This window comes from Melospiza georgiana, chromosome 17, assembly GCF_028018845.1.
Source record: "Melospiza georgiana isolate bMelGeo1 chromosome 17, bMelGeo1.pri, whole genome shotgun sequence".
In the NCBI taxonomy this organism is placed as follows: domain Eukaryota; kingdom Metazoa; phylum Chordata; class Aves; order Passeriformes; family Passerellidae; genus Melospiza; species Melospiza georgiana.
Window position 1 is genome coordinate 14,900,016 of NC_080446.1, and position 25,517 is coordinate 14,925,532.

The window sequence follows — 25,517 nt, forward strand, 5'->3', positions numbered from 1 at the left end:
AGCTTTTGGGAAGGGACAGTGAGCTCAGTGCTTGTGTCTCTTGATGCTGAGCTTCAGGAAATGTCCTCAAGAGCTGGTTTGATCTGGGGAAAAAATTTACTTCTTTTTTCCTTGTTTAAAAACATGTTTTTGAGGTTGTGAAACAAGCCCAAGACAGCCTTCAAATGCCAGCTTTGGAAATTGTGCTGCATAGGATTTCTCAGACAGATGGAGACATTCATTGAGTATTTTATTATCTTTTTTTTGTCAGTAGTAGAAGAGTAATGCATATTTTTCCTTGGGCCTTATAAAAGATAACTGCTTTTTCCTCTCTTGACTTCAATTGTTTTATTTTTCTTTAATAAAGACAGGAGTTTCTTAACAATAAAAGTAATAAAACAGTCAGAGAAGCCTGTGCTCCCTTTAAAAAAAGGAAGAAATAAGAAATAGGATAAAGTCCCTTGTATGGCATAGTAAGCTATGAAGAAATTAGAATTACAGTAGAATAGAAATATGAATTTTAAACTGTGTATAAATGCAGGAGAAATACTGTCAGTACTTCATTTTCATAAAATAAGTGTTTAGGCACATATTACTCAGCCATTTAGGGAGGTTTCCAGAATATGAATCTCTCTGCTTTCTCTCATTGGTAGATAGTAGTTCTTGGGGAAAAAAATTGGAATGGCTTAAAACACATTGCACCAGAAAGCTTAATTTGTTATCTGATCACTAATTCTCTGAACTGAAAAGTGTTGTAATACAGATATCTTGCTTTCCAATAGTTTTATTCACTGATGTGATATATTAATGTTTTCTCAGATCTCTAGTCTTCAACTGTTCTGGGCAATGGATTGATTATAGACATGGCACTTATGCTGCTCTTTTTATCCTAAATGAACTGCTTATGCAGAAGCCATCATCAATCACCTTGTTGGCCCAAAAATTACTTAAGCAAATACAGTCTTTGTATTGTCAAAACATTCAGTAAGGAAAAGCTGACAGAGTTTAAATCCTGATCTTTAAACATTTCATTTAGTGAAGTCTGAAGTATTTTTAGCCTATCCTTAATCACTAGAGTCGCATTTTCTTTTGTGTTTTTAAGGAAACACCAAGGTTTTGAGCAGCAGTGATTCCAGGGTCTGGGACCTCAGCTTTCAAGACTGGCACTTACCTTTCCATCCATCAAGGAACTTGTTCCATGCCCTTGGTCTCTGCTTCCCTGCAGCAGGGTTCAATAACCTGTGTGGATCAGAGGTACAGGGAAAGACAGGTTGTGGGGAGCAGAGGTGCCTTCCTCCTAGCATCTTCTGACGCCTCTGAATCCTGGGTGCAGTTGCAGTAGGAGGGGGATTTCTTTCTCTTGTCTGGCCAAGCAGACAAGGCCTGCAGTGGTTTCTGAGCAACTATGAGAAAGTTCCATCCTTATTTCACTGGCATGCCTGTATACTGCTAATTTTTAACAATCACATTTTAACAGATGCTGCTTCTTCCTCTGAGCACCTGCATTAACAGAGTCACCCCAATCTGTGTGGTGCTGTGCTGTTTCTCTCCTGCAGTGGATTGATGAAGAGCCATGACTTTTATTACTGCTGATTGCATAGTAGAAGGTAGAAAACAGCTTTCAATCAATGATGGTGAGGGTTCTATTTTCTTCCAAGCTGTATGCAGAGGCATTGCAGGAGAAGTAGCCTTGGAGCTTTTACGTCTTTCTTGGTTTCTTCCCTGATTATGTCTTCATTTGGAGGAAGATCAAAACATTTAATCTCTAACTGAGGTGAATGTTTAACAGGAGTGTATCACGTGCCACTGTATTGAGCTTCAGTGGAAATTGTTGATCCCTTCATTCAATGCAAAGTTATTTCACACTGATTCAAAAGATCCCAAGAGAAACAAGACTACTTAATTCCAATGCGTGGTTTGGTAAAGGAATTGCAGAAAAAAAAATTGTGTTCCTCTGCCAAACAGGAGGTTCAGATAGATGGAAGGAACTGGTCTCTGACTTCACTGTATTGAGTAATATTGACATAAGAAGCATTGCCTGAGGGGTCCAAGAAGACCAAGAGTACAGCCTAGAAAGAGATAATGATGAACTTACTCAACTAAACCAGATCAAGCCATTGTTTTGAAAAGAAATGAATGCCTGAGCTTGTGATGATTCCCTCTGCACCCTTTGTTTCATCAAAGCTCTTGGACAAGGAGAGGAGAGGGTAGGATTTCTCTGCAGTGGATGGATACTTTCTCTTTGCAGCTCCTAATGTAGCTCATACACGAATGGAGCAAATGTACATGAAAGGGCTAATTTAAAAAAAAAAGTTGTAGTCAACTTGAGGTCAAGAGAGAAGTATATGAGCATTAGATTTAAAATTATGTAGTAAAATATTTTTAATGAAATTCCCAACTCTGGGAGTGATGGGGGAAGCAGAGCATTATGTCAAAGGTTGCATAAACATTTATGAAGGTTTGTGGCAGCATTAAGGCACACTTCCAAAGAGAAACTCTGATAGATCTCCCTGAGGAAGTCCTATAAAGCAGTAAAATCATATGAATAACCAACACTGGAGCCCATTATCAGCATAATGAGCAAACTCTTGAGTATAAGAGAACTAGAAAAGAGAGAGGGAGGTGATGAGAGATCAAAGGCATGGAATTGGAAGAGAGGAGACGTTAAACGGTTTAGGACTTTGCTCCTCAGAAGGAAGCCACTGGGAGGACAAAGGGAAGTAGTAAAGCTTTATGAAAGGGTGACTAGTGCAGGAGGTGAGTGAAGAATAATTGGCACTTCTGAGACCATGAAGACTGTTGGGACACCCAGTAAAAATATAGCTATAAATCAGACAGATGGAAGATCTATTTTATACTGTGTTTTCACAATATTAACCATTGCCAGAGAATGATGTGGAAGCCAAAAGCACAGAGAAGTCAAAGTTAGAAAAAGAAACTGAAGACAAGTGACATTTATTTGTATCAATAAACATACATTATCATAGTTAGCTCTGAGGAAACATGAAAAAAATCCTGTGGCACTAAGTGAGAAAGCAGCATTTTAAATTCAGCAGTGATGTAATGTGGCTGGACAACAGCCCCCACTGTATGTGTACAGTGATGAGCTCTGAATTGGTTTTCCAGTCAGAGGCAGAACTGGGGTTTATAATAGGCAGCTCTATCAAAATATTATCTTATTGTTTAGAAAAGCAAATTGAAGGTTAGATGCTTGTGGAAAAATAAGTAATCAAACTAGGAAACAGTGGTGTGTAAGCTCACAATGCAGCTGTGTTGAGTGCTGCATGAGTTCTAGTCCCATCGCCCTCAAAGACCCAGTGAAACAGGTAGAGATTCTGAAAAGGCTGATGTGAATGATCAAAGGTGTGCAATGAATTCCTTGTAAAGAATAATAAATAGATCAAAGCTCTTCACTTTCAAAAAGATGTCTTTGAAGAGGATATGATGCAAGTACAGTCTTAGCAGCATGGCATGTATGTGAACCCATTATTCACTGTCTCTTTTGATAAAAAATTTTAGACCACCAAATGGAAATAGTGGGTTGCAGGCTCAAAACAAAGTGAGATATTTCTAAAGTGGGAGCAGGACTTCCTCCTTTCTCTTTGGCATCAAGACTTTAATCTGTTGGAACAATTTCCTGGATTTAAGCTGATTTATTCTGCAGTTAACACTTCATCAGAATGCTGTTCATGGGGCTTTGTAAGATTAGCTTTAGAGCTCTGTGCACAAGAGAAATCCTTTCAAATGGTGGAGTAGGTATATGCAGCCTGGCAGGCTAAAATGGCCCCTCTGATCAATTTTCATTGGGAAAATCAGTACAACTTCTCAACAAAATATTATAGTAGAAACACCCAGTAAAGTCAAATACAGTTCCTGCAGCTCAGGACATTCAGCCTCACCTTGTGTGTGGTGTTTTCAGGTTGTGGTTGGAGTATTAAAACATCTGTGACAGCAAGACCTAATGTACCCTCTTTGTCTGATCATGAGCTGGCATGGTGGCACTTTCTTACGCTGTGGTCGTAGTTCCAACTGCCTCTACTACAGAAATAATACAACATTAAAATACCAACCAGTTGCAATAGCATTGTTTTCATATTGCTCCACAGGAGTTAGAAAAGCAGGTGGTTTTGGATTCATGGAAGCTGGATATGGCTTCAGTGTGCAGGTACTATTTATTTGCTGTTTGTCACCTATGCTTTGTTATGTTTGCATATTTATTGGCAGAATTAATTTCTTGCAGTTTTAGGCTGATGTAGCAGCTTACTAAGTACTTCTTTACTGAATTGTAAAGACAGACTTCACTAACTTGAACTCATAAAGTACTCAAGTGAACTGTGCTTTTCAGTTGTGTTTAATATCTGCTCCTGACCTGCAGAAGGGCATCTAGTCACAGAAGCATGTCATTATTTCCAGTTCATTAAATAAAAGCTATAATCTGCAAATCCTTGAGATATTTGGAGTTTGAAAGAGTAGGGACTGGGGTGGTGCAGTCTGCTGGTATTGCTGAGCTAGCCCCTCGTGGTCACTTGTGCTGGCATATGGTCTCAGGAACCTTGTGTCTCCCTGGGGACACCTTGCTCCTGACTCTTGAGGTGCTGAGGAAATGTTCAGTGGTAAGGTGAGTTACTATCATTTTACTTTTAAAATGTTATTATGATCCAGAGTAATTGAATTACTGAGGTTTCCCAGACAACTAAATGCCCTGTGCTCTGTGGGTGCTTTCAGACCTCTCCACTAGTCAGCTTAAGCTCATTAGCTGGAATTGCTGTGGACAAGGCTCAAAAGAGTACCCATGCTTTGGTTCCCTCATGGTGGCTTAAACAAATATGACACTCTTTACAACTGGGTTTGGCACCTGATTGTACCACAACTCACCTGACTAATACTGTCTTTCTTACATCTTATGGTGCGATTACCCTTCTTCAGAACATTTTAAATATTTTCTGAGGATTTTTTTAGATACCCCAACTATAACACTGCAATACTGGACATGGGGTATATAATAATACAGCTGCCATTTTGCAAAAGGATATGGCAATGAAGCTTGGAAAGGGAGGAAAAAAGAGTAATGTTGGAATGTTGGAGTGAATAAAATCAATACAGAAGTAACTAGGGCTTTCATTTTACATCTAAGATGCCTGCATCAGCTTAAATTCTGTTTAAAGGTTAATATGGGAGAAATGTGCAAGTAATGTTATGGAAAGGAAATATTACACCAAGTAGAAGTATTTGGTAATTTCTCTCCAGGTGAGTGTTGGCAAGCTAGCCTGTCTGTAGAGAAGATTTTCGTCAGGCTTTTTTAGGGTTGAGGCTGGTGTTCTTATCCTTGCTGTTTGCCAAGGGCATTGGAAAGTTCCATCTCTGGACAGCATGTGTGGGCAATGGGAGTTGTGACTGCTCAGAGCTGTTCAAATGGTCTGTCAGAGTTAGTTTTTGATAAAATCTTCAGAATGTGCTACTTTATATTGCATATTTGGGGAGTTTTTTTATTAGTGGGGTGAAAGAGTGATTCTGTAATAATAGGTCAAGCTCTTGATAATTTTTGTGTCTCAAGGAAGAAGTCTCAATATTTCATGGGTGAGGCTGCCTTACTGTTTTTCTGCAGCACAGAGTGTGAGAATAAATAACTTCTGTGTTTACAAGGAACAGCAGTGTTTCAGTGCACTGGGGAAGAAGCTTCTGCAGGACTCAGGAGAGACAGACACTGCCTGAAGTACAGATGGATGTACAAGCAAAGGGGAATTATTGTCAGGTGCTCTTCTTTTGCTTTATCCTAGACATTTGCTCTTGAACTGAATCAGACTGATGATGCAATACTCAGATCTTGCACAGTTCTTCACATGTTCTTTTTCTGGAAAGTATTGAACATTTTTCAGAGTTGGCAATCAATTTAATATTAAGCCTGTTATTTTGATATATTAACATCTGCCCTGAAAAGCTTACCAGGAAATTAATTTCTGCTCCACCTATGCCTTTAATGTGAAGTATCTGAGTTGACTCATTAATTATAAAACAGTTTTAGAAAGGGAATTTTTAAATTCTTCTGATGTGTTCATTTTAATTTTTCTTTTTATTCTGGCCTGTGATATTTTCAGGTTAAAAATCTCATTGATTATACCACTTGCAGCAAAGGAAATTCCCGTTGGATAAAAGGAAACTACTTTTGCAATTAGAATGGTATGTAATGCTAGGATCTACATCCTTAGAGATTTTTAAATCTATAAGGCCCTGAACAACTGGATCCAGCTTTGAAATGATTCTTGCTTGGAGAGTAATCACTCCTCCAGAAATCTCTTCCAGCTTCAATGGTTCTGCAATTGCATCCAGGTCCCATAAACAGAAACCTTGCCCATGTTCCTGCTGTGCTGTCCTTACCTGCAAAAGAGGCTGTGATCAGGCTTCTGAGAAACTTCCTCTTAATTCTTAACTGGGGAACTAGTTTTAGACTTGGGTGTAGTCAGCTTTTTCCTTCATTGTTGCTTTGGTGTGGTGCATCCTCATCTCATGCTGATTTCTAGGGGATGAAATCAGGAATTGATCTGCTGTAATCAAGTCTTTCTAAACACGGAGGGGTTAAGCATTAAACCCATGTGATGGTCCACTTTTATTCAGGACTAGAGTATTAGAACTAAATAAATTGTATTGAGATCTTCAGTTAGTTTTGAAAGAAGTAAAATCTTCTGGGAGTCTGTTTACAATAACTGCACATCCTAGTTGGCAGTTGCCCTTGGGATAATGGATTTCCGTTGTAAGATCTGTGATGTGAAACTGTCTTAAGCATGTGAATATTTTCTATATTCCAAATGCACCTAACTGAATTTCACTTAGTAGGAACTACCTTAACTTACCCTGTTAAAGTAAACTCTGACTTGATCTAACCCATGGAATTTGGTGTGGAGAAGTTTGGGTAAGGAAAAAAGAAGTTACTGCGTTTACATGGTAGATATTGCAGCAAAAGCTATACAGATTCAGCTTACCTTTCTAAAAACTGCTCTTTTTTTTGGTAGAAGTTGTTTACCCAGTTCAGTTCACACAGTAGATAGCTTTGGTTTCTCATTTTGATTACTCAGATTTTAACAGGAATTGATGTGAGGGTGAATGAGGAAAGGGAGGGAAAGAAGGATGGAGAAAAAGGGAAACAGAAGTTCTGTTAGCATTTTAGGAAGGCAAGGGCTTGGATCTTAGAAGTATAGGAGGATGTGCCTGCTGTACTTTTGTAGATCTCGGGCAGTAATGACCAGAGCTTTTGCAGGAACAGCTTAACTCACAAGCAGCCAGAACCAAGAACATCCACTGGAAATCTAGAGACCAAATTGGGTTTGAGTGAACATGCAACCTGGTGAGTAAGTCAGTTTCCTCCTTAGGCCTATCTGACAGAATTTGGGAAGGTGTGTTTGGTACAGAGTGCCACCTGCCTTTGGCTTCCAGCTGCTTGCAGAAAAGAATTTCTTATTTTATGAAAAACATCACTTGCAGTTTTATAACTGACTTCAAACACAAGTCATTTTTATGAGCGATGTTTGGCTTAAGTAGCTGGTGTTTTCTGTTCTGTGTCTCTGTTGTATTTATGCATGTGTTTGCAAACTGCCCCTGTAATTTGTAAGGGAGGATGCTTACAGTGGCTGAAAGAAAATGTGGTCCATTGCTGCATCAGAATCACAACCTGCTTTAGGTAGGAAGGGACCTCAAACAACTCATTTCAACCCCTTGCCATGGGCAGGGGCACCCTCCACTAGACCAGGTTGCTCAAAGCCCCATCCAGGCTGGCATTGAGCACTTCAAGGGGTGTTTCTACCCTCTGTGAAATAAGACATTATTACCTGGTTTATCAAAAGGCTTCTATCCATTTCAGAAATTTATAACATAAATGTCCATGCTGATGTGTGCTCAGGTATTCATTTATAGCCCTAGTTACTTGTATCCACAGAGCACCGTAAAGACTCTAATGAGTTTGTGAATGTATTTCCCTACCCTTTTGTATGTGATCCTCAGCTCAGACTGCAGGATTTGAAGGCAGTTCCAGAGGTCACTCACTGTATGTCTGGTCCTCATTACATGAGTTGGTTCTAATGTTTATGTAACTGTCTGATAAGCTGTTTCAGCTCACTAAACCAGCAGAAAGCTAGCCTGGCAAAAAGTCTGCATTACACTTGCTCATGTTGCAGTCAAGCATGCCAGACCCCAAGGCAGGGTTTGGGTTGTGGCTGCAAGGGGATGGAGCAAAGGAGAGAGCTTAAGGGTCTGGGTTTTCTTTCAGAGGCTATGAGGTGAAACTAATTCCTCTATATGTCCTGAACTAATACCCTACAACAAGGTGACTCAATTTAGCAAAATTAGAGTTCTGTCCTGTGTTCTGTATACAGTCTATCTAGATGGATTAGATTTATCATACCCTGAAGTAAAGTGCAGGCCCCTGCATATCATCCAGCAGTGTCCTGAGCATGTACTTTGTCTGCTCTCTGATGCAGGTGAAGAGCTAATGCTGCCTAGGCACATGCTTTCTTACAATCCAACCTCAAATGAAATACTTGATAGATTTAGAAAAAAAAGGTGGCACACAAGGAATCTTTTCATCAGTCAGTTCACTGATCCAGGTGAAAGGTAGCCCTGGAAAAAACATGAGAGAGAGAATAAAGAGATCTGATTTGCCATGCTACAGCATAATCATCAGCCTGGTGCAAGGGAAGGAGAGGGAGGAAGTTCTCTCTGGTGTGGGGAGGACAGGAGCATCCCTTTTGGCAGAAGCTCACCGTGGTTCTAAATGAGTAATGAAATTACCTCCTGAATTGGTCTGTCGTGTATCCATTACTGTCTTTAGCTGTGCTAAGTGGAGTTGCCTCTCCTGGCCAGCTGCCTCAGGAGGGACATGCAATTCAGCCTGACATAAACAAGGATGTTTTCTGTTTGGAAGCAAATTCACAGACTGGAAATTTTGGAAGGGACAGCTGTATGCAGTCATAATGAATCTGAAGTAATGGCACTGATACTTGAGAAGAGGTTGTCCTTCAATGGCACAGGATAGGCCTTTGCTTTTTTAGGAATGAGCTTGTTCTGAGAAGCTCAAGGAGCAGTACTGCATGCATAAGAGGATTATTTTATTAATGAAGAAGGGATAAAAGGCATGTAATAAAAATCTTATTTTAGTAATTTATTTTTCATACAACATGGTCTTAAAGTTTGTGTTGGTCCTGTGAATGCCCCTTTTGCAAGCAGCCTGCAGCTAGAGCAGGCTGCATCCCAAGACTTATATTTGTCTTCTATGTTTTTCGATATTCTGATTAACCATCAATATTTCATATTGAACAATACTTATTTGCTGTGATAAAACTTATGGACTCTCCCATGTCCACCATAGTGGATAGCTTGAAATTGGAGCTGTTCAAGTGTTTGATCAGCTTTTGCCTGCAAGCATACTACTTTCTGATGACCCAAAATTTTTTTTCAAGTTTGAGTGAAGAAAAAAAGCTGCAAAGACACTGGAAGTGATTTAGATGTATATACATGCACAGCACAGTGGAAGGCTGTGAAGAAGCATTTGTGTCTTCTTAGCTGCTGAGGAGCAGAATTATTTGTTCTTCCTGAACTTTGCATGTGTCTGTGATTATTTTTAAGTTTGGTTTATCCAGACTGCACATATATTTGTGTGTGTATGTATATATATGTATTACCCTGTTCATGCCAAGGGATCACCTTCACCAGTGAATATATTACTATGTTGGGTTTAGGTTGTACAATTTATATATTTGAGTGAACACAAAGTTTAAAAGAAAGTTACTCTACAAATTTTCTTGTGCATTTGATTTCAATATTTTTCTGCTGTCCCAGTAGCACTCCACACAAATGAACTAAAAAATATCAATCTAAATTGCATTAGAAAATATGAAAACTGAGGTCCAAATAATTCTTTGTTCAGCTATACAATAACTTAAATACTGGTTCCTCACAAGACAGCAAGAAGGCCCAGTTTGGTGGAATGGTTATATTATGGAATGGTTTGTGTTGAAAGGGCCCTTTAAGTCCACCTTTCGCTAGACCAAGTTGTTCCAAGCCCCATCTAACCTGGCCTTGAGTCACTGCAATTTAATGTTTAGTAGCCAGCGAAAATGCAACCTTTTCAGTAAGATAAATAAAATGCAAAATCAGCATTAAATTTCAGTAAATTGAAATGTGGTATTTAATGATAAAAATCATTATTCAAATCTCATTTAAACAGATTTCCAATCCACCTTGCTCTGGAGTGCGTTACTTTGCTCAATGCAATATGTATTCACATTTGATTAATTTTTTTTCACTTAAAGTGTGAAAACACAGTCGATCAGTAGGAAGCATGGCTGAAATGAAGCAGAAACAAGCTTGAAAATAAAACTGCAGAGGAAATAGGGGATGTGGCGGAAAGCAGTCAGATTTCATCCTAAGCTGCTTAAAAGCATGTTCCTGCTGAAGACAGTGTTTTCCCCACTTGCCATGAGCGGGTGTGTGCTGGGGAGCAGTTAGTTCAGCTGCACATAGTGAGTGCTGAAGGGTGGGGACACAGGACAGGGAGGAGATTGCAGGAGCAGAAAGTGCTGTGGATGCCTCGATAGTGACACTGCTGATTGTTTTGATTTGGGCAAACATGTAGCCAAAACCCTCAGGAGCCCTCACCGGTGCCTGGGTGGGACATCCTGAACTACAGGGCTGATGGGAGTAGTTAACCCAGAAGACAGAAAGCATCTTGGAACAGATCCGTTTGAACATGTCCTTCACCACGAAACTGGCAAGAAGGTCTTTGTGGTTTAGTCTGAGCTCTGTGGGCTCTGACACTGGCTAACACTGGTGTTGCTTTAGTGGGATGCCACTGGGCAGCAAAGGACATAGAACATCATGTGAGTAACGTGACTTGTCACAGCTGCAGCTGATTTGAACAGATAAATTTGAACAGATAAATTTGGCCATAACAGAAACCCAATTTGGCTAGCCTAGTTTGTTACAGAGGTAAACAAGTTCCTGGGTAAGGCAGTGGTAGGTTGGATTGGAGCTTGAGCTGAGGACCCCAGGCAATCCCATTCAGTCCTGAATGGAGACCTATCATTGCCAGTGAGATCTTGACCAATCAGGTGTTCAACGGCAGGAATTTGGAGCCCCCTGTAAAAGGCTTGTCCATCAACAAGTATTGGCTGTTGTCTTGGACCCTTGGTGCACTCGGGTGCCTGTCTCCAGCACTGCAACCCTAACATAATAATGGTGGTAACAGTCACAGCTTATTTCATTTGCAAAGCCATTTACAAGGGATACCATTATCAGAAGAGACTTTTTCAAAGACAATAATTTACACAATTTTCATCACAGAAATTTCTCATTCCAGTTTATATCCTGGGTGTCACCTCTCTAAAACTTCTTGGACTGTCCTGTATAGGGGAGCTCAGCATAGTTCTGTTTTCAGGGGCACTGATCCAGAAAATGTAAAACACTTAAAGGCTTCAATAGCATTCTTGCTTGATCAGCCCTATAGTCAATCCCTGTTAATTCAGGCATTCGGCAGGAACAGTGTCCTTGTTGCTGAGCTCAGTTACACCCATAGCAGTATGACATTGCTTTTAATTAAAATTGGATTCATCCAGAATTAATGGAAAACTAGGCACAGACCTTTTTCTTACAAAACCATTGATAAATGTAGGTCTTGTTTAAACATCTTAGAAACTTACATGCACCAGCTGACATTTCTGTCCTAGGTGTAGCTCAGATTCCAGGGATGTAAAATCATGGCATAGGAAGCTGCTGTTGCTTTGCTCAAGTGCAGTGATGCCTCAAAGAACTAGGAATAAAACAAAACACTTTTGAGACAACATTAGTATAGGAGGTAATATACAGGCTGATCTTTATTGGGGGCCTCCAGGGGCAGATATGGAAAAATGCCAACCCCCACATAGGGTGAATACAGCTTTGTAATTTTAGCAAATTAGTATAATTGACAAGAATCCCCAATTAGAAGCAGAAGTGATGAGGTAATTCCTCCTTTTGTGATTTCTCCCCCTTCTTAGATAAGAATTAAACTTTGTTTATGAAAATGTATCTCGATGAGCTGGTTTCAGCCTTGGCTCCCGGAGAGTCTAACCATGGGCCCCCAGAGCTTGGAGCCTCAGGAACGTGTTTTTTCTTTCTGCCTGTAAGGGTAGGGAAGACTACTGGAGTTAGCTAGGAACTATGTAACTATGCAACGATAATCTACAGAGCTATGAATATATATGAAGGAAATATAAAAGCAAAAATCATTTTGGCAACAGCGGAACCTGGGACTGCACTGGTGAAGCAGAACACAATTTCTTTTTGTAGGCACGCAGTTTATCTTAGAGGTGGAGCACCATGTGGCATGGTTCCAAAAATACATGAGCTGGAATGCAAAGTGAGCAACCTTGGAAAATACTTTGAGACTGAATTTGGGCTCATTGCCTGTTTCTCTGGAATATTACCATGTCAGCCAGCATTTTAGTATAGAAAACAGAGTTGCCTGTGCAGGTTTTGGGAAGCACATTGCTGTCCAGAGGCTTGCACAGGGCAGAGGAACAACAGAGCAGGAATGCCCAAGGGTCTCAAGGCCCATAAATGAAAATTAGCTGAGATCTATATGCCATGACTGTGGTTTGCCCTGCCAGGCAGCTGGTTTTCCCCTCCATGGGAGAACAACACAGGAGGCACAGGAAGTGGGAATCCCCTTATGAAGAAAGGGAGAAGTTGCAGTGATGAGCTACACAGCAAAATGGCTCAAGAAATAAATGCCTGAGCAGTAAGCCTGCAGATCATGGATAGTGTACTTTGGTTCTGGCATGGGTTGTAAATTGTGGGTTTATTTTCATCTTCATTTGCATACCTGGGAGCAACACTTCTGCTTTCCATCTTATAAGACATAGCTGGCTTGTCAGGGAGTGGTTCTCTGGAACCTTACCCGGCCTGTCATGGCTGTGAGTCCCAAGAGAGGAGATTCTTCAGCTTGTCTGCCAAATGAGGGAGCATATGCTTAGGTACATTTAATGCCATGTTTTGTAGCATAGCTTGACAACTGATGGGTGTAATTTTGCCTTGGTGTGGTTAATATACAAAGTAAGAGTCCCTATGGAGGTGACACATTATAAGCTATAGTCAAATTGAGGTGAAAACCCAAGAATTTTTAGCCTCTGAATGCCAGGTTTGGTTGCACTGAGTTCCTGAATAGTGTGAAGAGATTTCTCCATAAGAAAACAGATTTGAATTCAAGATGCAGCTCTGCAGCTCTTGCAGCTCCAAACCCTGCAGGAAGCACTTGTGCCAGAGCTTCAATGAGCAGAAAGCAGAGCCTCAGAACCTACAGATGCTGCACCTCACACTCAGTGGGTCCAGGCCTGTAGTACTCATGGTCTTGACTACTGAACTTAACTCCAATTTCTTTCTTTGTATATTGAAATGATGTAAATTGAGAGCAGCCTTGTCTTAGAGTAAACATGCAAACATGTATTTAAGATCTTATTTATAGGTAGATGGTTTCTTTCTGGAGTTCGCCTGCCTTGTTTTTTTGTAGCCTTCTGTCTTCTACCCTGATTCTAGTCTCTGTGCTTAATAATTCACCACATCTTTCCTAGATTCTTGTTTTACTGGTTTTCAAGGAACATAGAATCTACTTCAGCCTTTAAGAACCCTTTGGAAAGGGATAGATAGTTTCAGTTGGGGGATTTGAGTGTATTTATAGTAAGATATAAACAGAGGCAAGAGGAATACTTGCAAAGCAGGTGCTACTGGGCCATTTATAGAAAAAAAATGTATCATTTATACATGGATTGTTTCAGGCAAACCTTTTGCTTTGCCTGTGGCCTGACTTCTACAAAAATCTTTTCAGTGTTATGAATATTTATGTTGCTTTGTTGTGGTATTTTAAACTTGTGTTCAGCTTATGAAATGACATGTTTGTCTCTTTAAATACCAGGACGAGTGAAGGGAGTAAATTGGCTCCTGGGCAGACAAGTCTGCAGAGCTTTTACAAGGAGTCTTGGCACAGTTGGAAGGGAGGATAGCCCAGCTCACCAACACCCCATCCTTTCCTTTGCTTCTGCACTTGGAGATGTGCTCTGCAAAGATCTCTCTACTACAAAGCATCCTCTTTTGAGAGTTTTTTAGGCCTTTTTTGCTCAAATGTGCCCATTTGCCATGTTTCAAGCCAAAACACATGCTATGTTGGCATAGCAGGGTGCTCAGGTGAAGTTGTGGCAAATAGTCTTATACAGCTAGTAGATTTTATGCTGTAATGACATATTAACCAGATTTAATCTGGGGCAATCACACTGAGCTTGCTACGATCTTGGGAAGAGAGAAGTATGTGCATCTGCCAATGGAATACCCTCTGACCAGGTTAAAATGAAGTCCTGAGGCTGTGTTAGCCATTTTCTGGAGAGCTCACCAGTGAGTGGACTGGGAAGAGCTGGTTCAGCAAGCTAAGAAAGCTGCTTGCAAGGAGTGATGGTGACGCCCTATGCCTTTTCCTTCAAAAAGTCTTGAAAAAACTTTACAAGCTAGGTGAATAGATATAGACTCTAAATTTTTAGGAAAAAAATCCACTATCTGAGGCTGTGCAGGTTTAATCTTTCTGTGTGATTTTGCTCTCATTAGAGCAGTTGTTAGTGACTTCCTGGCTCACCTCAGCATTTGGGCCCTACTGGAGGGACCCTTCATAGTTCTTACTTCTGGGTGAGAATGTGCTGAGGAGCTTCCCGGGCTGACTGTGCTGCAGACTCTCTGCAAAGCAAGTCTCCCTCTTCTGCAAACTTCCCTACAGAAGTTTTCGCAGCTATTTGAACCCAGTGGTGTTAAGGAAGGTTGTCTCTTTTGTCTCAAGGAAGTTTCACATAAATCTCAGCATCTAAATTAGCAGTCCTTTTTTGTTGCTATCCAGCTTGTTTTAAGGAAGGGGCAGCATATATTGCACATTATGGCTAACAGCATCTTGCCCTAGAGAACCCCCTTCCCTTGAGACAGCATTTAGAGCAATAGTGCACTAGGAAGATAAGGATCAGATTAATTTCAGAGTTGTTTCAATATTGCTTATTGTGTGCACTGTAGTTATATCTAGAGACCAAGTATTAAATCCAAGTTGACAAGATAAATGCATTTGATAATTCTTGCTTTGAACCCTTACTAGGTTTTTATTCTTCTCATATAATAAATGATTAACAATGTAGTGCATGGGTACAAAATGTGTGTCTCTCCTGCTCTAGACTTTGCACACTTCATAGATGTGCTTGTATTGACAGCAAACAGCACACCTGGGCAGATTTGTGTAGGATGCATCTCACGCCTCTCTGGGACTTTGTGTAGCTCAGGGGAAAATAGAAGAGATATCTGCAAGGCTGTAGCAAAAGTTTCTTTGAGCAATCTAATGCAGAGCAATTGGTGCTCTGATATGTTCTTTGGTCAGCCGCAGCTCAGTGGAGAGGGATTATTATATTGGTGTCCTCCTTTTCTTTAGACTCTGGTTTAGGCAAAAATGCAAGGTGTGAACTCAAGGTTCAGGAAAACTCCCACGTATATAAAAACCCACAGAAAAAGGCGGCTGGTGTGTGTGCAGTTTTTTGTTCCTTTGGGTAGAGTGGACAACTTCTTTGTCTCTTGGGTGACCCCAAGAATAAGTATGACCTTCTTGCCTGCTACCAGCAGGAGCATAAGAGAAGGGATCTGCTCTCCCACTAATGAGGTGAAGGTGGTCATTCTAGTACTGGGTCACCTGTCTGTGCCTTATCTGCAGATAAGCTTTGTGATGCTTGTTTGAAATTCCTTTTGTGTCTGTAACCTCATGTGATGCTGTTCTGGAGAGAACCTGGTAGATGTTGAGCTCTTGATCAGTCCCAGTATATATGGAAGTTGTAATTCCTTAGTAGAATTTTTTTTTTTTTATTCCCTAATATCTCAGCAGTATGACAGTAAAGAGCTTTCCTCTGGGGCTTAGAGTGCACTACATAATGGCTCTTACTCCTCTTCTGAATAAAAATTCATTGTGAAGTAAGGGGGCTGTTATCTGTAGATTAACTGATTTCTTGAAACTCTCACAACTGGTATGTTTTACAGCAAAAGAAGTCTGAAAAAGAAAAATAATTGAGTTTCCCAAAGCTAAAAGAGACATATGTTCCTATGGCTGATTTTCAGAAGGAAAGGTATTTTGGTTTTATTTGTTTTGTGACAGACTGGCTTCAGCCCCCCTCCCCGTGTTAGTTTTGGCACAAAGGGTGCAGCTTTGCAGCATTTGGGGTGAGGAGGACCCCTCCTCCCCAGCACGTTTGTGTTGAATTAAGGTGGGTGGTGAACACAAGAGTTATTTTCCCACTCTTTTTCTTCTGTGGTTAGTAGCTTGTAATATCTTAGACAAATAATTTGATTTGTAACAGTGTTCAAAAGTATTTTGGTGGCACACTCAGCTGATGCCCAGGAAGTCCACCACATGCTTACTTCTGTTCCATCAAATGAAGTTGATGACTTTGTTTATTTCATCTGCAATAATAGGTACAATTTTCCTGAACAACCAGGTAGTCTGCACCACCAGGTGTGGTCATCTCTTGCCAGAGCCCTTTTCATGTTGCTTGCAGGTGCTTGCACTAGAAATTCTTCTGTCTAGAAACACAGCTAGAGTGTCTAGAGTAAAAATTAAATGCCTTGTAAACTCAGCCATATTATTCATCCATCTTCGTTGCTGTATTTATACTCGAAGATTTCTCCTCTGGCTCCATGCTAACAGCAATTTCCTACAGATGGATGGCAGCTTCAATACTGTTGATTACATTTTTTTCTTTCCTTTGCTGACTCTGCGCTATCTGATAGAGTGATGGTTTGGGCTGCCAAGCTAACAGTGTTGTCTGCGCATGTTTCACTGGACCAGCGCTATCTGGGGCCATTTTTATATCTCACCTTGTATGGCAAGGGCTGCCCTGAGTTCTGGACTCTCTTATGCTCTGCCAGCAAGGAGCGTGGATCTCCACACCTCTGTCTCCTGTGTGAGGATGTGGTTTTGGCTGTATGTCTCAGGAATACAGCACAGCCTTGCCTTTGGTGGCAGGATGCTGGGGTTTGGGTATGTAGGGCATGGCAGGGGAAGTCAGTATTACCACATACTAAACAGTTTTTCACTCTGCTGCTCAGGTAATTTCCAGTTCATTTCCAGACAAGCTGTGGCTGAAATACCAGCAAAGCATGGAAGTAGATGCAGTTTCTCACTTGAAAGGCCTGAGCTTTCAGGGGCAGCTTTCTGTGGGCAGGGCGAGGAGTAACCAGACTGACACAGTGAGACCAGCACAGGGTTTGCCTTCTGCATTTTACAGGTGCTTTGTGTTGCATCAAGAACCAGCTTCTTGCAGGCTTAATTTGAAGCACAGACAAGTCTAATGAAAAATCTCTCAGCATTCTTTGATTAGCATATCTTGTAATGCTGTTTCTAACAATATGCCTTTGTTTCAGACTCCCTGTTTGCTGCTTTGAGGATTAATTGGCTCTACTTCCAGCACAATGGATGAACTGCAGGATGTTCAGCTGACAGAGATCAAACCACTCCTGAATGACAAGGTAATGCTGGCTGCTGCTTTGTCCTCACAGGTGTACTCAGGATAACTTTGTGTCTGGCAAGGAGCCCTAGCTGCCAGAATCTGTCCACAAATTGAAGTACCTTAAGTACTGAAACCCAGTAAATTCTTCCCCACTCTGGTAATCTACCACCACCCACTCTTCCAAAGTCTCCAGGAAAGACAGACCAAACCAATTCAGGTAATTTTGGAGTCCTGGCCAGTATGTCATGCCCGTACTGAGGATTTGCAAAGGCTGGACAGCAGTTGGAAAGGTGATCCCATTCCTGACCTGGTGTAGCTGTAGAACCCCTAATAAGTTTCTCCTTGTTAGGGAAGTGCTGTATTGTGTCCTGGTTTTTGTTTGGTTGGTTTTGGATTGTTGTTGTTTTGTTTTGTTGTTTGGTTTGGTTTTTTAACTTTTTTTTTTTGTTGAAAATATTCTGTCTTAAATGATCCTTTAGTGTTTTGACCCCTAAAATAGCCCTGTCTCCCTGGATTTAGTAATGGAGAGTAATTTCCTTTTAATGTCTGCAGACCCCAGTTAGAACAGCCCAGATTTATGCAATACTGAGACTTTGGAAAATCACTGTATCGCAGTAGCTGTTGAAGCCTTTCACTCTGTGTTCTGTAGGCTGGGGAAGAGCCATCTGGGCTCAGTAGATTCTGCCACAAACTGTTGTTGAGAATGCCTAAGTTCACTACAGGGAAGATCTAGCATCTTGCATCTGCAAACTGGGATCATGAGCAACGTGGTTTGGTCACTTTCCATAGCTCACAGCCAAGTCTGATGATGTGGGAATGAGTTCCTAAGGCTTTGGTGTTTGATGGCTGATGATCAGGACCTGGCTTGTGCTGCCAAAGGGCTGTCTGTGGTGCTTTGTCCACTCACTGTGTGCTTGCAGAAGACTGCATTGTCCCCCACAAAATGGGTGAAATCTCTGGAAATCTGCTATATTTTAATCTGTACTCATTAGTTTTCACTCATTTCTTTAGTGTTCTAACTTATCTGTTTTTAGTGTCTGTAAAATCTAAAAACTCAGCTGAAATCTGCAGTCCAGCTGCCTGATCTGACAGACTAGTGCTAACTTCTGGGCTTCCACCATTAAAAAAAAAATGTTTCCTGGAAGGGTGAGTCTTGAAAGTAGAAAATCAGTGTAGATCAGCAAATAAAAATATGGAATACAGGCGTTGAGGGCAGTTTGTAATTTCAAAACAAGAGAGAAACATTTACAGAAGACAAACTTCCTAAAGGCAGTGGCCCAGATCTTGCTCATGATTCTCCTGAGATTTTCTGTATTTGAACTGGGTAGATTGCCCTTGCTTCAGTTGGCTGACCAAAGTCAGAGACGTTGAGGTATGCCAAATCAAAGTGGTTTTCCCTTTATAAGTTTCCAGTCTTTCTCTCAAGTATTGCCTGGTCAGCCCCATCCCGTTCTTACTGTGGTGTCCATTGTGGTTCAAATGCAGAGTTCTCACCCAAACAGAACACCAAGTAGTGTTAACCAGGGTGCAGAAGGGCACACACAGAATGATTACTTCTTTGCTTAACTCAGTGTTGAAGTTACAGGAAATATTTAATATCTCAGTAGGGAGAAATATGAAGGGTAGCTCCAGAACCATCCTCAGTACTGCATGGTAAGAGAAATATGCTGTGGCTCTCCTTTTCACACTTTTACAAAATGAGGGCCTCAGGGAGCAGCCACCTCCAAGGTGGGGCCTTTATTAGAGCTTTCAAGCTTGAGAAAAAATGTGTACTTTTTAGACATAGTTTATGGAGCATGAGGGTGTGATGCAATAACCTGCTGTTCTGTGCAACATATCAGAGTCCAAAATCTATTGAGCTGAGAGTTCACTAAGGTTTTTACTGACAGCCCACTTTAGATATAGGAGTTTGAACCAGCATGGATTAATGGCCAGAAATAGTACAGTAACACTCTTAAGGTGCTAATGAGTGAGTGCTCATGAACTCCTCAGACATAAAGGCTACGGTACACTCTGGTGTCTCAGACTCTTAAACCAGTGGAATTACCAGTGGAAGTGGAAATTGGTTGTATCTTGTTCACTGGTCTGAACTATAGGTAATGCCACTGTGGATCACTGAGTCCTGGCTTTTTTCTGCCTCAAATCCGCAAAAAGTTACAAACTTGACTTTTGAAGAATATAAACACTATTTTGTTTGCGTGTAGCTTAATGATAATTATTGTGTAGCTCATATCAAGTGCAGGAAAGTAAAATACGCTATGTTTGTTCACCTCGTTCAGGCTCACTAAAATGCAGCCACTTTTTACTGGGGAAGCAAAGGAACTTCAAATGTTCCCATTTTGTTGAAAGAGAGAGAAAAAGAGAGTATTGCCTGATCAGAAAAAATATCCCAGTGACACTTGGTTATTCTGGCACCTTTGACTCCTGTTAATTCAGCCTCAGTGAAAAGTTATTGAAATATCAGAGCCAGATTCAGGAAATGAAATGGGCAGCCCTTAGGCTGGATTAAGTCAGCCAAGGCAACTCTGTGCTTTGAGGTGCAGCCATGGCATGTTTAGAGGCCTGAAAAACTCACCTTAAAGTTTCTCAAATTAAGACAATGAATAAATGCTTTAAAGTCAGGTTTTCAGTGTGTTAAAATCAAGTATGTGAGAGTCAGGGCACATCAGCTTCTTTTGCCTCATGGGATGCCTTGACAACAAGCAGCCCAATTAAGAGCCTCATTCCTTGCTTTGTGTCATTTCCTCCCCACTCACTTGGGGAATCTCAGACTTTTCTAAGTACAAATGCTGATCACCTTCTTTTTTACTCAGCGTGCACCATCCAAATCCAGTGCAGTATACAGACATTTCTCGTTTCTCCATAAAGAAATGGGTGACTGAACTGACCTGCTTCATGAGCTGGTGATGGTGTCAGAAATCTCAATTAATTTCAGGGTCTCAAACTGAAATAAGAGGAGACTGGTTTTTATTTTCTTTTCCCCAGTACTCAGGATTTAGTGGTTTTTGCTATGTCCTGCTCAAAACATGGCCAGAGTTCCATACTTAACACACAGGAGGAAAGAGGGGAATGGATTCTTAAAACAGATTTGCAGATATTTCAAATGTCTCAAAGTGCAGAATATAGGTAGCAACCCTTGTTTTTATTTACAAGGCTCTGCAGCAAGGAAAACACAGCCATGTGTTTACACATGGGGAAGAATGAGGGTGCTCAGCCAGAAGAAATTTTTGTAGTGTTTCTGTTGTCCATATGTGATCCTAGTTTTCTCCTATTAATTTTAGTACTAAGGTGCTCTTTTGATTTGGCACAGCCTGGTTTTTGGTAGTGAGGGAGGGCCACAGGAGTAGTTTCTGTGAGAAGCTGCTAAAAGCTTCCACCATGTCCAGCAGAGCCAATCTCTGATGGCTCTGAAGATGGACGTGCTGTTGGCCCAATTAGAGAGGCTGGTAAGGCCTCTGTGATGACACAGGTAAGAAAAATTGAAACACGCATGCGCAGTTTTCTCCAGGGGTGGTGAGGCGCCACGGCTGCTGCTGTCCTGACGCAGCGCGTGGCAAGCCTCTACTGCCTGGCCAGCCCCAGCCAGCTGTGTCGTGGGAAGAGGGCAGGGGCAGTGGCAGCAGCCTCTCCTTCCCAGGCCCCGCAGGAAGAGAGGGGTTAAATAGTGCGGGGCCGTGGTGGCCGTCACTGCCCGCTTGGTGGTGGCGGGGCCGCGTGGCCAGCAGCAGAAACACGGTGAGAGACTCTCTGGCACAGAACCTCGATGAGATTGACCTCTCGGAGCTGCAGCATCCTGTAGGAATCTTTGAATTAGCAGAACTCGTTATCAAAAGCACCTATGAGCACCAGTTTTACTTGCAGTTACAGAAGAGGAGGAGGTGGGCACATGTGAGGGACAACAACAGGGCAACACCAAGGTCAGTGGAAAAAGAGGGGGAAGAGGTGCTCCAAGTGTTAAAGCCAAGATTCCTCTGCAAGCCATGATGAGGACTATGGTGAAACAAACTGTCCCCTGTGAGGCACGAAGTTCATGGGGGATGTAGAGATCCACTCACAGCCCATGGGAAAAGTGCTCCTGCCAGAGTGGGTGGATACCAGAGAAAGATGTGATCCAGTGGAAGACCCAAATAGAGAGAGAGAACCCCTGCCTCCAGAGACAGAGCCTTTGCTTCCAAACTAGAGCAGCCCATCCTTAGGGGACTGCACCCTGTGGACGAGTGATCCACACTGCAGCAGTGTTGGGGGGACAGTTTTGGGCAGACTGCTGCTCATGAGATTAGAGCCACGCTGGAGAAGTGCACGGAGAGCTGTCTCCCATAGGAGAGGCCCCATGACATAGCAAAGAAAAGACTCCTCTTCCCGAGCAAACGAGTGATGAACTGACCAAAACCCCCATGCCCTGTCTCCTTGCACTGTCAGTGGGCAGGAGGAAGGGGCTGGGGGAAAAACAAGATGTTTTAAAGGCTTATTTTATGTCTCATTATCCTCCTCTGACTCTGTTAATAATAAATTTACTTTATACCTTAAATTTGAACCTGTTTTGCCCTTAGAGTGTTTTTTCCCAGTCCTCATGAGTTGAGACTCATGAGCCCTTTGGTAATGTTTTCCCCTCTCCTGTGCCCAGATGAGAACAAGACAGGGTGAATGAATGGCTTTCATGGGTACCTGACATTTGGCCAGTATCAAGTCATAATGGGTGCTATGCCTAAAACACATCCCTAAGCTGGGATGCCATCTCAAGTGGTTTGCTCAGCCTTCTGCTGATAGCTGTGGGTGATGTAACCTACTGTGTGGTTAGAGACAGTGTTTCACAAAGCACATAGGCACATGGACAGGTTCTTGCAGATCTTCTAACCTGCAGGATGCCAAGTGGGTGCTGTACTGACTGTGTTCACCTGCATGCAAGGGGTCACCCTCTGGGAAGAGTCAGTGATGAGCTACTGTGCGCAGTTCCCATGGACTTGCGTTTCAGGAGCTTGCCAGGTCCCTGTGTCATGGAACAATCCCATACCCGCAGCAGTGGCTGCACAGAAGCTGACTGCATGGCTTGTTTTCCTGCACTCAGTACATGAGATCCCAGCAGTAGTACTTCAGGAGTTTTGCATCCAAATCGTTAATGGACACCAGGAATAGACAAAACCCAGTCCCATATGCAGCCCAGCTGTGGCCAGTGTCCTTCCTATGTGCATCTGTCCCTGCTTGGGCACTCTCAGCTACACACACAGGTACTCACTTCCCTTGGCTGGTAGCCTCCCTACAGCCCTAGGACCTTGTTGTATAGGAATGGGCAGATCTTGCATGGAGTTTGCTTGTACAGATCTTGCACTTCACTGCTTACCTGACTGCAGCCAGTCTTAACAGTGCTATAACAGAGTTCTCTATGGGAAGCTTTCATGCTGTTATTGGAGGTGTTCTGGAGCATTGTGCTGATCTCCTTTTTTCTTTTTTTTTCTTTTTTCCTGTTTTTCATTAACAGAATGCAGCTCGCAACTTCCAGGACTTCGACTGTCAGGTAAGATCATGTGTAGGAGACAGGATCAGTTGGTAACTCCCCATAGCTCAGCAGTAATGTTGAGAGAGATGATTTTAATTTTAGCTCCTGTTAAGGTTTGTTCAATAAGCACTGGAATGTATCCAGTGACAGAAATTGCCCTTCACCCTTTCATGCCAAGCAGCATGAAGGTTCTGAGTTCTGAGGTGCTGACTGCTCTGCCAAGGCTGCACAACACCTTGCAGGATGGCTGGTCTCCTGAATAACAGTTTATTGGAAAAATGCAGTGTGCTGAAACACTGCAGTTCTTTCACATCCCATCTGGTTCACTGGCTGGGAAAGGAGGAGCTTGCATGCTCTACCTACTTGTCTTGAGAGGAGAGGGAAGTGAGAGAGCTGCCCCAGGTACAGCACACTGCTTTGCTGGGCCTGTTTTGACACAGCCATGGTTGTTTTCCAGGAGTTTATTGATGGTACAGAGGTGAGCCCAATGGCTCTGCTTGCCAAAGGAATAAATAATCCTTTCGTAGAAGTGATTGCTCCACCAGCATCTAAGACAGAGGACATGCTCTGTGATAGCAGAACAGAGCACTCAGATTCTCTGGGGCATTTTGTGGAGCACAGGCTCATTTCCCGTTCCAGATTATCCTGCTGCCTTCTCACTGAGCTATGAAAAGGGTATGCTCTCATGGGAGTATGCTTCTAGTGGCTATTGTTTCTCTCTAGCAGTTGGAGGCTGTAGTCCTCTGCTCAGCACAGGGCAGGTCATACAGCACTGCTGTAGCACACTAGGGGCTGGCAACATCACGATAAATTTACTACAAGTCTGTTGATGTAGGTGGTTCCAGGAAACCATTTGTAAGCCTATGCACAGCAGGAATGTAGTAAATACAGTTCTATGAAGGTAGTCCACATTTTTTCCTTCTCTGGAAAGCAGAAATAGTGTTAAGCAATGATTTTTCTTTTGAAATAAAGTTAGATAATTGATTTAAAACACTTTCCTGAACTGTCATGTCTCCATCTATCTATATCTTCTCTTACCTTTAGAGGTAAAGTTTGCTCCCATGTCAGATGGGTAATGGGTAAAAATAGGTACAATGCCTTTAAGTGTAAACAGCACTTCTACTGTGGTCTACGTGCCAGGATTGGGAAGAATATGAATATATTGTGTGTTGGCCTCTGCTGCCAGTTCTCCACTGACCCACCCAAGCTCTGGGTGTTCCCACACCTTGCCTGGCTGTGAGCAGCATGGCTTGAGGGAGCCAGAGCAGAGTGGGAAGGTGGGAAAGAGGCCTTGGCACAGAGTTCTGTGTAGCTGCTGCCTTTTGGCTCTACACTTTCCCTCAACAAGGAAAACCTCTTTGCACTTTTCTTTAAACAGAGAACCAGATCTGAAGCTGGGCAAACCCCACAGAAAGCTGTCACTGCAGTCACCAACCTGCACACTCAGCATGTCCCAGAGCTGTGGTTGTCCTCTCCAGGGCTGAGCCTTGGGAAAAGCTGAGTGGTCTGCAGCCAGGGAGTGGTACTCTGGGGAGTGCTAGGACAGGCTTGTTGATTCTGTGCTTTACTGTAGATCACCAGTGAGGCAGGAGGCAAGATGTTCTTTCTGGGAAACCATATAATTAATGTAGAATACTTTTTTTTAGCAAGATGTTAACACGGTGTCTCTCATGACTGTAAATATTGTCCCAGCCTTTCCTTCCTCCAGCATCTCTCCCTGCAAGGTGTAGTTTCAGGGCACACCTGGCTTGACATTCTCCCCACATCATAGCTGGAAAGTACTGCAAAGGCTGGTTTAAGTCTCTGAAATCTGCCAGAGAGGATGGATGCTGTGTTGGATCCTTGGGTTTTCTGTCTCAGTTGCTTGTGCCAGGAACTGTGCTTACACATGGAGACTGAGCTTGTGTCCTGTGAAAAATTACTGCTGCTTTTTAATTTAGCAAAGCACACCTGGCTGCCACATCCAGGCCTCTGTGAAACTTGTGTGGCTTTACCAGTGTGGGGGGAATTTGAAGTGAAGAAGGTTACCAGGGCTTTCAGAGGAAGGGACATCCTCTTGTACCCACCCACTTAGGCTGGGGCAGTGTTTTAATTTGTCGTGAGTTTCACAGGGAGGAAGAGCCTTGGGGAGGATTTCAGTTTGACAAGAATAGGCACAAACTGGCCACAGACTGATGGAAGCTGATAACTGGAAGATGATTTCCAGTTCCAGTGCAGTGAAGCTCTCAATCACCTTCCAATAGCAGCAACATTTGCAAGGGCCCTGATGAGTTTTCAGGCAAAATTTAAAGAATTTGTGAGATAGATTTTATTATCTTATACAGTGTAGTGTTTGCAATATGATACCTTGGCATCAGTGATGTGAGATCTGCATTTCAGACCTTTTTGTTTTTCTAATAGTTGAAAAAAAGCTGTTTTAAATGGAGTTAAAGCTGTAGCTTTGACTGGGGCTGACCACATCCTGAGCTGTGCTTGCAGGGCTGCAGACAGTGCAGTGAGGGGAAGGGGTGGTG

The 25,517-nt window shown here is 42.3% G+C and overlaps 1 protein-coding gene across 4 annotated transcripts in view; it reads left to right on the plus strand.

Annotated features, from left to right (window-relative positions):
- Positions 1 to 25,517, plus strand: part of NDRG3 (NDRG family member 3) — a 57,751-nt gene that overhangs the window by 8,657 nt on the left and 23,577 nt on the right. For all 4 annotated transcript variants that reach the window (XM_058036065.1, XM_058036067.1, XM_058036068.1 and 1 more), the window contains 2 exons: positions 17,425 to 17,529; positions 22,987 to 23,022. In XM_058036065.1, coding sequence (XP_057892048.1) covers positions 17,473 to 17,529; positions 22,987 to 23,022 — 93 coding nt within the window. In that variant the 5' untranslated portion in view covers positions 17,425 to 17,472. The remainder of the gene's footprint in view (positions 1 to 17,424; positions 17,530 to 22,986; positions 23,023 to 25,517) is intronic.